This window comes from Pristiophorus japonicus, chromosome 15 (assembly GCF_044704955.1).
Source record: "Pristiophorus japonicus isolate sPriJap1 chromosome 15, sPriJap1.hap1, whole genome shotgun sequence".
Lineage (NCBI taxonomy): Eukaryota > Metazoa > Chordata > Chondrichthyes > Pristiophoridae > Pristiophorus > Pristiophorus japonicus.
Genome location: NC_091991.1, coordinates 23,938,217 through 23,955,993, shown reverse-complemented (window position 1 = coordinate 23,955,993; position 17,777 = coordinate 23,938,217). Strand labels below are relative to the sequence as shown.

At 44.4% G+C, this 17,777-nt stretch overlaps 1 protein-coding gene across 6 annotated transcripts in view; it reads right to left on the bottom strand.

Moving 5' to 3' along the window:
- Positions 1-17,777, bottom strand: part of tmem117 (transmembrane protein 117) — a 408,913-nt gene that overhangs the window by 32,637 nt on the left and 358,499 nt on the right. For all 6 annotated transcript variants that reach the window (XM_070901596.1, XM_070901595.1, XM_070901597.1 and 3 more), the window contains exon 6: positions 13,603-13,762. In XM_070901596.1, coding sequence (XP_070757697.1) covers positions 13,603-13,762 — 160 coding nt within the window. The remainder of the gene's footprint in view (positions 1-13,602; positions 13,763-17,777) is intronic.

Below are 17,777 nucleotides of genomic sequence, written 5' to 3'. Positions count from 1 at the left end.
AAGTGAACTGGCATCCCTAAATCATGGGTGCAAACCTGATTCTCACATTCCAAGGAGAACGCAACCCCTTTTCATCGACATATTATGCTGCTACACCTGCAGTCGGTTGTGATGGTTTTAATAACGAACCCCATCGAAGTTTGGTGAAGCATAGAAGTTTATAGCATAGAAGGAGGTCATGTGGCCCATCATATTTGTGCTGGGTCTTCATTATAGAAATCCAAAAACTAATCACACTAGTGTGCTCTCGCCCGATAGCCTTATATCTTCCTATCCTTCAAATGTTTATCCAACTTTCCCTTAAGAGACACAATCGCTTTTGCCTCCTCAACTACTCTCTTAAATCTCTTCTTCGCCTTTTCTGCTCTAGTATACTCTTAGAACTATAGTTTCTCATATCAGTATCATCCTAGTGAATTTATACTATATGCTACCTATGGCTGCAATATCTTTTATATAATGGGATGCCCAAACTAAACATGGTACTCTAACTGTGGTCAGTCCATTGCCTTGTACAAATTTATTCTCTTTTTGTTCTTGTACTCTATGCCCCTATTTATAAACCCAAAACGCAATTGTATTCGCTCCTTCAAGAAATTAATTATTTGCGCTGCTAGATTTATCTCTTCATTCACACCTTACAGCTTCTTTCCATTGATTGCACTCCCATTCCTTGTTTCCCCTCAAACTAAATTACTTCATACTTCTCCGCTTTAAATTGCAACTGCCACCTGTCTGCCCATTCCACTAACCTGTGCGATCCCAGGCTGACCGTTGGCGTATAACACCATCTAACTCTTCTATTTGAGCAACATTCATTAAACCCTAACCTGTTGTTTCCTCTCTATCCACTAACTATCGATCCCTGCTGTTAACATACCGGGGTCGAAATTCAGGGTCTCAAAGAGAGCCGTTAATGGCTGCTGCTTTGAGGTCAACTGGCCGACCTGACCTAAATTCAGGTCAGGGATTTTTCGGCCTGGACCCATCCTGGACAAGTGGCTGCACCGCCAATTTTAATCAATAAAAATACTTACCTCTCGATATTCAGCTGAACTCATCGATCCCCTGCCGTGCAATGTCTCGGCAGGTATTTCCACCATCTCTGCACTGAGTACGGCCCAGCAGCACGGCGGCCCTTAAAGGGGAGGTCACAGTGCCGTGGCTGCAATGGAAACATTTTTGCCAGCCGACTTGCTGATCGGCCAGCAAAATATTGCCCCCGGGTTTGGCCGGGCCGCCAACGGGCAGCCTGGCATCCCATTTTGACATATTTAGCCAAGATTTGAGAGGAAAAAAATAACTTGGAATCAGATCGATCGTGCTGCTACCAATAATAACTGGATGCACTAAAGGGGATCCAGGGTTCATGACAGCCATGCACTTCGGGTCTGATGTTTGATTCTTGAAACATTGAGTATACAAATATTTTTCAATTGCTAAGAAAAGGATATACATGGGAGCAAAATATGAGCCCGTGCTAAGCTAGGTGCAGTGTACAGAACTTGCCTAAAGATCATCTTTAGCCTTTTTTTTCAAGCTCCAAAGCCAAAACTAAATCCAAGCATGCATATTCATCCATTTTTTAAAAAAAAGTCCTTTTTAACCTTCTCTGCCACATTAATCCTTCCGCACTGATAGAAGTTAGAGAATATAAAGGATCCGGTCTTTCTATTTATTCATCCCTACAGTGAACATTTACTTTTAGAAAGAAAAATGAAGTTCCAAGATTTACACAAGGTCCATGGGTGATTTTCTCCGAAGTCCTTGGTTTTCTGTTGAACATGAGCTTGCTGGGAACCATGAGCACATCCCACAGCACCGATCTGTTATCGCAGTTACTCAGACACTTTTACTGTATTTTCAATAGACTTGATAACCAATTTCTTCACATCAGGCTCTTGGTTCATTTGGAACTCTGTAAATCTGATTTCCATTTATTGCTTTGTCAGCTGCAGGTCAATTTTATATCAAATTAATGTTTATGTTATATGGCTGCCGCAAACTGTAAAAGGGCTGCTGAGCATGTTGGAAGGGATGAAAATACGACCACATCCTCAGGATATAGAGCCTGTTTTATATATGCTCAGCTTTGGAGAAATGTGCACCGCATTCAAGCATAAAAACTCCAACATATATAATTGCTTGTACTTACATAAAATTCCTGTACTCACACCAAGTGTTACCTCATCACCTGACGTTTAATACTCAGCATTTCACAGAGCAAGGAGCACAATTTCAAAGTCATAAACACTTCTATTTAAACTGCATGGTTTTGCTTAGTGTTTTCCATTTTCATTTGGGTTGAAGTGTTTTGTGCATTTTGGGAAGAATTTTAACCCCACCCCATCCTGGAGGGAACAAAGCGTTGGCAAGTGGGAGGGGGGTGGCGGTGGGCGCATTTAAAGTGGGGAGTTTAGGCTTGCTGCCCTGCTCGTGCTGGAATCCTGCTGGCCGCCAATTTAAATGTTTAGTGCAGTTAACTGGCTGAGGCGGCCCACTGGAAGCATGCGGGAGCTTTATAATTTTATGCGAAACAGGGTCCCATTATGTCACTGAGAGTCTGATTTCATTTCAACCTGTATCTCAGCGGGGAAACCACTGCAGATTTCCCGCCAGATGAAGGCAGGTCACCACTTATCGAGGTGGCAAAGAGTGAAGAGCAGGAGTGGGGCCCCACAAGGAAAGTCGTGGCCTCCTCTGTCCTACAGTCCCCATTTCTCTGCTGCGAGACCCTCCCAAAACCCCCTCCCCGTGACTTGCCAGCATGTGTTCCACATGGTGCTGGCCTCTGGCCACCCGAACAGCTAACCAGCGCCTTGCGAATGAAGAGTTAAAATACCCCAGACCTCAAACTTAGGCCTGTGAGTGCGTTTTGCACTCAGCCCAGCACTCGCCTACCCGAAACCCACTGGGAGTTTAATCGACCAATGTGTCATTCTCGGCCAGCATATCAAAGCATTCACTTCAGCAGATATCCACGTGCCCAGATGATGTTGCTCGAGAAATCTACCAATAGGGCCTTTTTATTTCTTCCACCCTGCACTTTGGAGTTCTCAGCACTGTTTATTAAGCATTTGCTGTATTGGCCTATATCAAATAATGCTGGTCCTTTCAGTTCCTGCAGTGTGAGACATTCAGGGAATGTTAGTGGAAGTTAGAGATAGCGAATGGATAGTTTCATAGTGCCAGGACGTCTGAAATGAGCCCACTTCCCCACATTGTTCCCAGAATATCTCTTTCACCACAAGGGCAGGAAGCATCTGGGCGATTTTACAGAGGCAAATGGGATAGGCGCAAGGAAGATGATGAAAGAACATCAGTAGGAAAGGGGGAAGGAGAGACCCAGAAGCATATGTGTAATGTAAAGATAACTGAGGTGCACATGGGGTATGTAGGCGGGACCAACGCTACATTGTTTGGTCAGAGACTAATAGTTGCAGTATGCGTTATAGCCAGGCAGTACCTAGTTTACACTGCCTTGCCCCTGCCCAGTTCAAACTCCAATCGTTCGACTCAGGAATGAGATCTGCATGTGGGTCGTTACATACAAGCACAGAGCTCCTCTTCCACGGCCAGATCAGCCATGATCTTGTTGAATGGCGGAGCAGGCTCGAGGGGCTAGATGGCCTACTCCTGTTTCTAATTCTTATGTTCTTCCGCAGTTAGAATTGAAACATTAAGAGAGCATGGACAGGGCAATCCCAGCTTCCTACACGGTTCAATTAACAGGTAAGTTTGAAAAGTACCCAGAGGGTCGAACAGACCCCATGAGCACTTTGTAAGCTGAATTTTTGAAACCACATTCACACTTAATGTAGTATCAAGCAGTAGCCATGTGAGGTTACCATCGCCAGGGATTCTCAGACCACTTCTCTCTGGAGTCAAGCCTGGCTCAATTTGGGATTCACACTAGTTTAGTGTTTGTGCCCAGCACTGCTTCACACCAATGCTAAACTTGCAGTATAAAGGCACCCTCACAGATGTAAGGAGAATCAGCAGTGTAAGAGGAGGCATAAGTGGAAAAGGAAATAGGGGACATGAAGAAAATGGAATATAATAATAGTCAACAGTTATTAATATTTCTCTGCAGGGTTCAAATAGTATCTTCTATTATTATGTGTCTACAGATACATATGTTTCAGCCCTTAATATGGTGCTGTAACAGAATACTGTGCAGGGAGACAAATATTTCAGCATCTCCTACTGGTGTGAGTTAAAACACAAACATTCTGGCCTAGAAATTCTTCAATGCCACTGAAGCTGGCAGTGCCATCGCTGGCGGGGGTTAACGACAGCCAACAATAGTGGTGATGGCAAGACTAAAAAATTGGTGCTGCGGACTAATTAACACTAGCCCAGCACTAAACTCACCATGCAACACCGTCCTGGTGGCGTTCATCCCGGCAGGAGTACGGGGCCCCATAACCGAGGCCATCACTGCCAGAAGTGTCGCCCCCGCCCCCGCCACCCCATCACCTGGTTCCAGTGCCCAAAGCAGCTTCATGACCTCAGACAACTGGTCAGGGTCAGTGAATGCATCTTCAAAAGCCGTCTCCTATCACCTGCACCACTAGCCTCGCACACTTCTCAATACATGACTCCACCCCATCCCCGCCCCCCCAATCACTCAGTTACCAATAAGCTGTAGCAAACACCATGCACACCTCCCATTCCTAGCTTTACCTCCCCTCCTTGGAGGAGATGGTGCTATCCATTCTTGGCAGGGACGTGGCTGAGCCCTTGGTCAATGACGAGGCTGAAAGGATACAAGATACTGGTATCCTCATACATTGTCCTCCTTCTCGCATGCACCTCTTACTTTCCCATCCCCTCACCACAACTCCACCCTGGTGCCTTCCTCATTTCACACACCCAAGACGTGCAGCCTGCTCAGGAAGTGGAAGAAGAGAAAATGGAAGAAAAGGAAGTGGTAGAAGTGGAAGAGGTTGAAGAGGAAGTGCAAGAGACAAGGCTGAAGTGCCGAGTGGATGATTCATATTGGCCTCCTCCTGAGGTCCCCACCATCACAGAAGTCAGTCTTCAGGCAATTCGATTCACTCCACGTGATATCAAGAAATGGCTGAGCGCACTGGATACAGCAAAGGCTATGGGCTCCGACACATCCCAGCTTGCGTGCTGAAGACTTGTGCTCCAGAACTAGCCATGCCTTTAGCCAAGCTGTTCCAGTACAGCTACAACACTGGCATCTATCCGACAATGTGGAAAACTGCCCAGGTGTGTCCTGTTCATAAAAAGCAGGACAAATCCAATCCGGCCAATTACTGCCCCATCAGTCTACTCTCAATCATCAGCAAATTGATGGATGGTGTCATCGACAGTGCTATCAAGCGGCACTTACTCACCAATAATCTGCTCACCAATGCTCAGTTTGGGTTCCACCAGGACCAATCAGCACCAGACCTCATTACAGCCTCGGTCCAAACATGGACAAAAGAGCTGAATCCCAGAGATGAGGTGAGAGTGACTGCCCTCGACATCAAGGCAGCATTTGACCGAGTGTGGCATCAAGGAGCCCTAGGGAAACTCTCCACTGGCTGGAGTCATACCTAGCACAAAGGAAGATGGTTGTGGTGGTTGGAGGTCAATCATCCCAGCCCCAGGACATCGCTGCAGGCGTTCCTCAGGGCAGTGTCTTATGCCCAGCCATCTTCAGCTGCTTCATCAATGGCCTTCTCTCCATCATAAGGTCAGAAGTGGGGATGTTCGCTGATGACTGTATAGTGTTCAGTCTTCTTCTTCTGACCACACGGCAAAGTAGGAAACCTCCCTTCACAAGACCAGACCAAGAAGCAGGCCATGTGCTTTGCCAGAGAGAAGTACTGTATACTGTAGCGTGGAGGCCCCGACCTACGTGAAAACACCAGCGGCAGGTCGGGGCCATAAAAGGGGCAGAGAAGCAGTGGCCCGGGGGCAGAATGGTGGCCCCGACCTGCGTGAGAACAATAACAGCAAGTCAGGGCCATAAAAGGAGCGGAGGTGCGGCGGCCTGGGAGCAGCGTGGAGGCATGCCACTTCAGGGAGCAGCGCAGGAGGACGAAGGCAGCGAACAGTGACGTCATCAAGGTCCAGGTCGGTGATTTGAGCGTGGGAAGATACAGCAGGAGTGGTGAGATCAGGGCGAAGGAGCAGCGAGAGACTGTGGAGGGATGTGATCAGGGCCCAGGAGAGGCGTGAGTTTGGGGCCAGGGGCCCAGGGGCAGCACGGCCCAGCCCACACTGCGATATGTATGCGCACTAAGTCTGTGCAGTAGAGCAGGTCTCCAGTCGTCTTGGATAACCCTTGCCGCTGGACCAAGACCTAGCTCTGTCAAGCCCGTGGAGTGGCTGGTGTGCAACGGCCACCACACGTTTAAAAAAATCCCACAGGCATCTTCCCCCCCTTCAGGATATAGTTCAGGACCTGCAATATTAGGTCCTTAATTGAAACACCTGTGAACTCATCCTTTTTTGGCATGAAAGCGTCATTCTCGTTTTGAGCGACTGCCTATGTTCAGTGCCATTCACAGCTCCTCAGATAATGAAGCAATCCAGGCCCGCATGCAGCAAGACCTGGACGACATTAGGGTTGGGCTGATAAGTGGCAAGTAACATTCGCGACACACAAGTGCTAAGCAATGACAATCTCCAACATGCGAGAGTCTAACCACCTCCCCTTGACATTCAACGGCATTACCATCGCTGAATTCCCCCACCATCAACATCCTGGGGGTCACCATTGACCAGAAACTTAACTGGACCAGCCACATAAATACTGTGGCTACAAGAGCAGGTCAGAGGCTGGGTATGCTGCGGCGAGTGACTCACCTCCTGACTCCCCAAAGCCTTTCCACCATCTACAAGGCACAAGTCAGGAGTGTGATGGAATACTCTCCATTTGCCTGGATCAGTGCAGCTCCAACAACACTCAAGAAGCTTGACACCATCCAGGATAAAGCACCCCATCCACCACCTTCAACATTCACTCCCTCCACCACCAGCACACTGTGATTGCAGTGTGTACCATCTACAAGATGCACTGCAGCAACTCGCTAAGGCTTCTTCGATAGCACCTCCCAAACCCGCGACCTCTACCACCTAGAAGGACGAGGGCAGCAGGCGCATGGGAACACCACCACCTCCAAGTTCCCTTCCAAGTCACACACCATCCTGACTTGGAAGTATATCGCCGTTCCTTCATTGTCACCGGGTCAAAATCCTGGAACTCCCTCCCTAACAGCACCGCGGGAGCACCTTCACCACACAGCTCATCACCACCTTCTCAAGGGAAATTAGGGATGGGCAATAAGTGCTGGCCATGCCACCGACACCCACATCCCATGAACGATTTCACATTCTCAGCCACCAGCTACTCAAGGTTGACTAGCAAGGCCATTTGCAGTGTCCCCTACTGAAAGTCAGCAGCCTTCCACCAGCCATGCTACAGCTACAGGGGTCATGGTCTACAGGGCTGTAATAATACCCGCCCTCCTGCATGACTCAGAGACATGGACCATGTACAGTAGACACCTCAAGTTGCTGGAGAAATACTATCAACGATGGCTCCACAAGATCCTACAAATCCCTTGGGAGGACAGACGCACCAACATTAGCGTCCTCAACCAGGCTAACATCCCCAGCATTGAAGCACTGACCACACTTGATCAGCTCCGCTGGGCAGGCCACATTGTTCGCATGCCAGACACAAGACTCCCAAAGCAAGCGCTCTATTCGGAACTCCTTCACGCAAGCGAGCCAAAGATGGGCAGAGGAAATGTTACAAGGACACCTCAAAGCCTCCCTGATAAAGTGCAATATCCCCACCGACATCTGGGAGTCCCTGGCTAAGTGGAGGAAGTGCATCCGGGAGGACGCTGAGCATCTCGAGTCTCATCGCCGAGAGCATGCAAAAATCAAGCACAGGCAGCGGAAAGAGCGTACGGCAAACCTGTCCCACCCACCCTTTCCCTTAACGACTATCTGTCCCACCAGCGACAGGGACTGTGGCTCTCGTACTGGACTGTTCAGCCACCTAATGACTCATTTTAAGAGTGGAAGCAAAAGCAAGTCTTCCTCGATTCCGAGGGACTGCCCATGAAGATGATGATGATGATGACAGGGGTAGCATGGCATGACATCAGTCACATAGACAAAGGCACACACAAGATAGTTACTAAGGGGATGCGTGATTAGGGTGATGAGTTGATTTCTTGATACCATATTGGATTGGAAAGTTAGCTTTGTGGTGGCTTTTATTTCAGCATTGTGGCCAAGAGGACACGGTGATGGTCAGTAACAGAGGACACTGTGGTGGTCAGGAACAGAGGACACTGTGGTGGTCAGTAACAGAGGGAAGGGAAGGTGTCAGACAAATATTGATAGGGGAATTGTGGTTGTGATCACTAGTACCACAGGCAGATGATTCCATTCCAGATATCCCAGCCAGGAAAGGGCTGTCTGGGTTGCATCCTTAATTCTGCTTCCTCCTCTTCTACATCTTCCTCTTCCCTTTGCAAGCGGATATTATAATCTGAAAAAAAAGCATTTAATACTGGAAATACTCAGCAGGTCAGGCACCATCTCGTCCTGAGACAAGAACTCTATTTCTCTCTCCACAGATGCTGCCTGACTTGCTAAGTATTACCAGGATTTTCTGTCTTCTCAGAAGCCTTCCTTTACCATTCGAGGCCTTGCAAGTGTCCAGCACCACTCCCCGCACACTTAAAAAACTTGTAAAATGTATTCCAGCAAGCCACTACTTCAATAAAATAAATAAAATCCAGTCCAAAAGCTAACATGCAAACTTACCTGTTTAAGAGGTGCTGACAGTGTCTCTGTCAGTATGCTGAATGCTCAGTTTTCAGAGCGAGCTTAGGACCCAGTGCTAAAGCCGAAGTTTGCTGAAGTGACGTTAACATCACCGTCTCTTCATTTACATGTCCAGGGCCAGCACTGCTATCGGCAGCACCAAAGCCCTCACCAAAATGGCAGCCACCAAGTCTTCTACCAGAGAAGGGCGCTAGAGTGGCGGCGGCCATTTTCCGGCATGACAGCGGTAAGTGGCCCAATTGCTAGGCCTCTGAATCCTAATTATATCAAATGCAGTCAAATTTAGATTAATTGTATTCTTAGGAAAATGAGTGCTGACAAATTATTATTTATTTATTAAAAACATTAATTTGCATTTCTTCTATGTCAAATGTAGCACAGCCCACAGCATTGCTGGTCTGTCCCTGCATGCTGTTCCAATGAACTTCAGAACACATTACTGCAACCTCCACCTTGTCTCTTACACCCGAGGTGTGAGGGTGCCCAATTTGGAAAAGTGATTTGTAATGAGGATTACAGTTTACGAAGGATTGATTCAGAGACTTCCAGGATTTAGTGAATTACTGTCTTAATCCTAAATCCCGCACTAAATTGAAATGAAGGGAAGGGAATGCAGAGAATTGGGGAGCCAGTTATCCACCAACCTCAGTCTGTTTGTGAAATACTGTACAATATTTTACTATTTCATTCAGTCTACATTTTAAGTTATTAAAATCTCCAACATGCACTTACAATAGTCAAATGCGTCCTTGTCTCCCTATTTCTAGTGTCGGTAAGTCCAAGGGCATGAGCTACTGCTGATTGGATTCTTGACATTTTATTGAAATATCTATCATGTCATCATAACTGGAAATGAAAAGATCTCTACTTATTAAGGAATATTTTAAATTGACACAATAATGAGGCTAAATTCACAGGTCTGTGCTGTTGATGTGGGGCAGTGCATTTGATCGAAAAATCATGACTCATGCGACTTTCAGAAATGCTGTGCCACATTACCCCATCTAACTACTTGCAATTTCTTTCTCTCATAATCTTTTTGCTCCTTTGTTACAGTGCCGATTTTCTGAAATGGCACTCACAGATTCAACGTCATTTTCATCACAAACGTGTTTAGATGGATGTTTGTGACGTTCTCCATGAAACCAATTAGCTGGAAAGCTTATAATGACAATCAATTTAAAGCACAAATTCTAAAATTCACGAGGCATTTATTTTTGCATTACTATCACCCTGGGTATCCTGTACTAAATGCTCATCACGACTGAGTGTGCAAATGGGAGACAAACTCACAAGCCTGCTCCAATGTTATGCTTTACACAGTTGCTAGAAAGAAATGCAGACTGGATTGGATTGCACTTCCTTCACTTTTACTCTCCTTCCTGTGTATTTCCAGCATTTTGTGATTTTATTTCAGATCTCCAGTTTATTTTCCTTTCTCATCCAGAAGATTGATGACATAAATGTGTGGTGAGTCCAGAATGTGAACTCCTTACTGCAGCATGTATGAGCTCAAAGGTGACATTTACTCTGATGAGATTGCTGCTGCGTTTTTATTGTCCTAATATCATGCCTCAAATTGCATTGTAAAGAGTGGAACAGTTGCTGGTGCCTTTTTAACCCCTTACTTTATACAGTTTCTCCTTTTGCTACAAGTTTCATAGGATTACATAGGTCATACAGCACAGAAATAGGCCATTCGGCCCAACCAGTCCATGCTGGCATTTACACTCCACCTATTGTAGTCTTGTGTACGGCAATAACTCTACCCTGGCATCAGCTGTTTGACCATTCCTTCCTCAGTCATTGCTGGAGTGCATGCTGGCAAGTTTGAACTCTTTGTAATCTTTTCTCAGTGCTATGGCAAATAGGGACGTCAACTCAATCCATGAGTAAGCAATCACGGAGGAAAGAATCAGTGACTGCTGTGGTGCTGAGATCTGACCAAGAGGAGGGGAGCGGGATGGAAAGGGCCAATACATCGAGATAGATATAACGAGGGACTACTTTGTAGCAGAAATGAAACACTACCTGCTCACAGAGTCATATTTCCCGTCACTGATGATGGCTGATGACAAATTTGAGTCCCATAAATCGTGACTGCTCGTTAATGTGTCAGAAACAAAAGGGAGGGACCGAAAGGGGAAACTTGGGGACATAAATAAGAAAGAACTTGCATTTACATAAGAACATAAGAAATAGGAGCAGGAGTAGGAGTAGGCTATTCGGCCCCTCGAGCCTGCTCTGCCATTTAATAAGATCATGGCTGATCTGATCATGGACTCAGCTCCAATTCCCCGCCCGCTCCCCATAACACCTTATTCCCTTATCGTTTAAGAAACTGTCTATTTCGGTCTTAAATTTATTCAATGTCCCAGCTTCCACAGCTCTCTGAGGCAGCGAATTCCACAGATTAACAACCCTCTGAGAGAAGAGATTTCTCCTCATCTCTGTTTTAAATGGGTGGCCCCTTATTCTAAGATCACGCCCTCTAGTTCCAGTCTCCCCAATCAGTGGAAACATCCTCTCTGCATCCACCTTGTCAAGCCCCCTCATAATCTTATACATTTCGATAAGATCACCTCTCATTCTTCTGAATTCCAATGAGTGGAGGCCCAACCTACTTAAACATTGCAGGGATATCCCAAAGTACTTCACCGCCCATTAATTATTTCTGAACTGTAGCCACTGTTAATATAGGCAAATACGGCACTCAATAATTGCACAGCAATATCCCATAAATAGCAAATGGCAACTAATGACCAGATTATCAGTTTTGGAGGTGCTGGTACAGCAAGAAATGTTCATCAAGACACCTGTAAAATTCCGTGCTCTTCTTCAGAATAGAGCCAAGCAATCCTTTAGGCCATCAATTGTACTCATTAACGGTGTCTTTTGATGAAGGATTAATCCCGACAAGAATCAGGGTCTTGAGGGTGAGGAAATCATTTGTTCACCAGATTTGGTTGTGCATCAACAACAAAACTTGCATTTATATAGTGCCTTTGTCGTAGTGAAACATCTAAGATGCTTCGTAGTAACGTAATCAGACAAAAATTGACAGAGTCAAAAAGGAGACATTAGGACAGATGACCAAAAGCCGAAGATCTTAAGCAGCATCTTGAAAGGAGGAAAGGTGGAGAGGTTGAGGGAGGGAATTCCAAAGCTTGGGATATTGTATATCGTGTTATTTTCAGGATTTACAGTCAATGGGTACTTAGTACTCTGGGTGAAATAACTATTGCTAAAGAAACATTTAAAAATATTTATTAATTCTGAGAAACACACTGGCATTTATGTACTCAAATTATATTCCTACATGTTTACCCACTTTCATTTATAATATTCAACATTGGAAATTATTTTCTAAAATATGATGGCCTGGATTTTGCGATGGTAATGATGGCGAACTGTCGGCATTTGCTGTCATTACCCCTCTGAAACTAAATGTAACTTCAGGACTTAGTGCATGCGCAGATAAACACCGAAATCCTGAATTTGCTGTTAGTCATTCACTGCTCCGACACAGCCTGCGCTGTGGAAGTCCCCATAGCCGGCAATCAGTGAAATAAGTTGAACTGACGAAAACGTAAGCTTTTCCAATCAAATTACATTGCTAAACACCCCATTAAAAGTTAAGCCTGGTTGGAATAGGTGTAATGCCCTATTGATCGTTGAACAACCCTCTGGCCCTGAAAAACAAATTTTATATTTGTGGAATGCCAAATTTTTCCTTATGATAGAAAATTATGAGATTTTCAAAATAATTTTTAAAAGATTGTTTATGATATTTCAGCTTCTACCTTAACCCCATGTGTATGTCCCAATCTTTAACTCGCTCTCTGTAGAAATTTTTTTAAGTAAATTGAATCAGTGCTTTTTATTTCCTGGTTTGCTGTCTGTGAGTATTCTTCATTGTGATTGCCTGCTTAGACAGCTTGATGACATCACTGCTGCTCTATGCAAGGAATCCCCTTTTGACAGCACTACAATCAATTCAACATCAAGAAACCTAAAGTTTTCGCCACAGAGATCACAAAATCTTTGTTGGCAGCTTTCTTCGAGCTCAGCTGGCGATGGTCACCTACTGCAAATTCCGGGCCATAGTTTCTCTGGTCACGATAGAAAATATATATGACAATTCAATATATAATTTAGAGTTTTGCTAAACATATAAAAATTGCTTCTGTTAGGTATAATAATAAATTGACAATTTGTCTCTTGATGATGAATATAATGAGCAAATACATTCATTTAGGAGCAATATCTTGAGGAAACAAAATATTTTTACGCAACTTTCTTCCAATCCCTTCTTCTTTATATCTAAATAAAAGCTGTGTTAGCAGAGTTGAATAAGGCTCAATTTAAATTATTGATTATTAAAATTGAAAAACAAAGCATCTGTTAAAAGGCGCTAAAATCCTTGGGCTAATGCACGTCATAGAAGAATATTTAGAAAGGGGGAAATACATTTCTTTAACAGTCTTCAAAAGACTTATCTACACAGATTTTCCTGAGAAGATAGAGAAATCGGCATATATCTCGACTAATTTCTAGACATTTAGACACTCTCTGTAAAGGGATGATCATGTTATAACTATAACTAAAGTATAACTTATGCTGATGGTAATCTGGTCACCACAATAACGAGGTCTAACTTCAACAAGGACTACTTATATAGCTCGCACTGTTCTTAGCAACTGAGCTGTACGTAATATAACTTTGGGAAACAAATTCTAGCTTTTGAAGAGTGAACAAATAAAATACCAGTACCTGCATGACAATAAGAAGATCAAAAACGAGGATAAAAGAGGCCAAAAAGGCTCTGGAGACCTCATCACTTGGCAAAAATCCTCGGTTCAACTTGTCCCAGCTGATCCAGTCAGTGGTAATGACAACAACAACAACACTTGTCAGGGTGATCAGCACAGACCTGTGAGTAGAAGAGAGTAATACATTTTCACTTGTTGCTCGTAAGTAAGCAAAAGGAATGGTACCAAAGCTTTTCAGCAATTCTCAAAGTAAATATTTTTATTTTTCACGAACACAAGTATTTACTTCTAGAAACATTGATCTTTTTTTCTTAATTTATTCCTCTAGTTATCATATTCCCGTGTATCCTCCGTTTCGTTGGATCACTGGCCACCAACAACAGATCTACAACATTTGAAAAGTCAGTTTGCTACTAATTCCAGCATTAGGTCTACTTGTTGTTAGCTGTGACGAACAAAACGGCCATTGCTTTCCGAATGGACATCCCACCCTGCAGAAGGTTGAGAACACACAAAGCCCATTGTACTTTGAGATATGTGACTGACAATCGGGTGGTATGTAACGTGAAAGCAAAATACTGCGGATGCTGGAAATCTGAATGTAATGTGCGTATCTTGACTTCAACACTATTTGTCAATTCTCACAAACACCAATGTCTAAACAAAATGGACACAGAACAGGAAAGTATTTTGATGTGGACCAGAGACCTAGATAGTAAGGGTCAGTACATTATTCTACCATGGAGGGCATTATACCAAAGACCAATCTGTTCTCACCTAAATCCCACACACATGGACTTCCCAGCAGAGGTCATTTGACAACAATTGGAAACAGGAATCCTGTCTGCTTTTTCCCTCTCTAATCCAAGGGCAGATTGGAACCACCAACAGTTGTCATGACCATGATTAGCTAACTCACCACAGATCAAGGATCGAACCTAGGAGCTTATGGCCTAAATGATATTACACCCAATATGCCATCTCTGTATATACTCAAGTTGAGAATAGCAATTTTTTTTTCTAATTCCAATTTTGTTTCATTAACCCTCCTTTCCTGAAGGCTGCAATTTAGGTCATAGGAGATGGGAACAGGCACAGTTCCTCGAGTGACTATACCTCACTGGCACCTCACCCAAGTCATCTCCTCCCAATTGCGAGAACATAAGAACAAAAGAAGTAGGAACAGGAGTAGGCCATTTGATCCCTCGAGCCTGCTCCGCCATTTAATAAGATCATGGCTGATCTGATCATGGACTCAACTCCACTTCCCTGCCCGCTCCCCATAACCTTTGACTTCCTTATGGTTCAAAAATCTGTCTATCTCCACCTTAAATATATTTAATGATCCAGCCTCCACATGCTCTGGGGCAGAGAATTCCACAGATTTACAACCCTCTGAGAGAAGAAATTCATAGAAACATAGAAAATAAGTGCAGGAGTAGGCCATTCGCCCCTTCGAACCTGCACCACCATTCAATAAGATCATGGCTGATCATTCCCTCAGTACCCCTTTCCTGCTTTCTCTCCATACCCCTTGATCCCCTTAGCCATAAGGGCCATATCTAATTCCCTCTTGAATATATCCAATGAACTGGCAACAACAACTCTCTGCGGCAGGGAATTCCACAGGTTAACAACTCTCTGAGTGAAGAAGTTTCTTCTCATCTCAGTCCTAAATGGCCTACCCCTTATCCTAAGACTGTGTCCCCTGGTTCTGGACTTCCCCAACATCGGGAACATTTTACCCGCATCTAACCTGTCCCGTACCATCAGAATCTTATATGTTTCTATGAGATCCCCTCTCATCCTTCTAAACTCCATTATATAAAGGCCCAGTTGATCCAGTTTCTCCTCATATGTCAGTCCTGCCATCCCGGGAATCTGTCTGGTGAACCTTCGCTGCACTCCCTCAATAGCAAGAACATCCTTCCTCAGATTAGACGACCAAAACTGAACACAATATTCCAGGTGAGGCCTCACCAAGGCCCTGTACAATTGCAGTAAGACCTCCCTGCTCCTATACTCAAATCCCCTAACTATGAAGGCCAACATACCATTTGCCTTCTCCACCGCCTGCTGTACCTGTATGCCAACTTTCAATGACTGATGAACCATGACACCCAGGTCTCGTTGCACCTTCCCTTTTCCTAATCTGCCGCCATTCAGATAATATTCTGTCTTTGCGTTTTTGCCCCCAAACTGGATAACCCTCACATTTATCCACATTATACTGCATCTGCCGTGCATTTGCCCACTCACCTAACCTGTCCAAGTCACCCTGCAGCCTCTTAGCGTCCCCCTCACAGCTCACACCGCCACCCAGTTTAGTGTCATCTGCAAACTGTGAGATATTACACTCAATTCCTTCATCTAAATCATTGATGTATATTGTAAAGAGCTGGGGTCCCAGCACTGAGCCTTGTGGCACTCCACTAGTCACTTCCTGCCATTCTGAAAAGGATCAGTTTATTCCAACTCTCTGCTTCCTGTCTGCCAACCAGTTCTCTATCCACATCAGTATATTACCCCCAATACCAATTCCTCCTCATTTCAGTTTTAAATGGGCAGCCACTTATTCTGAGACTGTGCCCCCTAGTTTTAGTTTCACCTATGAATGGAAATATCCTCTCTGCATCCACCTTGTCGAGATCCCTCATTATCTTATATGTTTCGATAAGATCATCTCTCATTCTTCTGAAATCCAATGAGTATAGGCCTAACCTACTTAACCTATCTTCATAAGTCAACCCTCTCATCTCCGGAATCAACCTAGTGAACCTTCTCTGAACAGCCTCCAATGCAAGTATATCCTTCCTTAAATACGGAGACCAAAACTATACGCTGTATATGTGTGGCCCACCAATACCCTGTACAGTTGTAGCAGGACTGCTCTGCTTTTATACTCTATCCCCCTTGCAATGAAGGCCAACATTCCATTTGCCTTCCTAATTACTTGCTATACCTGCACACTAACTTTTTGTCTTTCATGCACAAGAACTCCCAGGTCCCTCTGTACTGCAGCACTTTGCAATTTTTCTCCATTTAAATTATAATTTGCTTTTCTATTTTTTCTGCCAAAGTGGATAACCTCACATTTTCCCACATTGTACTCCACCTGCCAAATTTTTGCCCACTTAGCCTGTCTATATCCCTTTGCAGATTTTTTGTGTCTTCCTCACAATTTGATTTCCCTCCCACCTTTGTATCATCAGCAAACTTGATTACATTATACTCGGTCCCTTCATCCAAGTCATAAATATAGATTGTAAATAGTTGAGGCCCCAGCACCATTCCCTGCGGTACCCCACTAGTTACTGTTTGCCAACCGGAAAATGATCCGTTCATCCGACTCTCTGTTTTCTGTTAATTAGCCAATCCTCTATCCATGCTAATATATTACCCCCAACCTCGTGAACCTTTATCTTATGCAGTAACCTTTTAAGTGGCACCTTATCGAATGCCTTCTAGAAATCCAAATACACCACATCCACTGGTTTCCCCCTTATCCACCCTGCTCGTTACATCCTCAAAGAACTCCAGCAAATTTGTCAAACACATTTTCCCTTTCATAAAACCATGCTGACTCTGCTTGATTGAATTATGCTTTTCAAATGTGCTGCCACTGCTTCCTTAATAATGGACTCCAGAATTTTCCCAACGACAGATGTTCGGCTAACCGGTCTATAGTTTTCTGCTTTTAGTCTGCCTCCTTTTTTAAATAAGAGCGTTACATTCGCGATTTTCTAATCCGCTGGGACCTCCCCAGATTCCAGGGAATTTTGGTAGATTACAACCAATACATCCACTATCTCCGCAGCCACTTCTTTTAGGACCTTTAATAAAGAGCTACAGCAGGATAATAACAACAATTTGTATTTATATAGCGCCTTTAACATAGTAAAACATTCCAAGGCGCTTGACAGGAACGTTATCAAACAAAATCTGACACTGAGCCATATAAGGAAGATGGTCAAAGAGTAGGTTTTAGGGAGCGTCTTAAAGGAGCAAAGAGAGGTTGACAGGCGAAGAGGTTTAGGGAGGGAATTCCAGAGGTTAGGGCCTTGGCAGCTGAAGACAAGGCCGCCAATGGTGCAGCGATTAAAATTAGGGATGTTCAAGAAGGTAAGAATTGGAGGAGTGCAAATATCTCAGAGGGTTGTAGGGCTGGAGGAGATT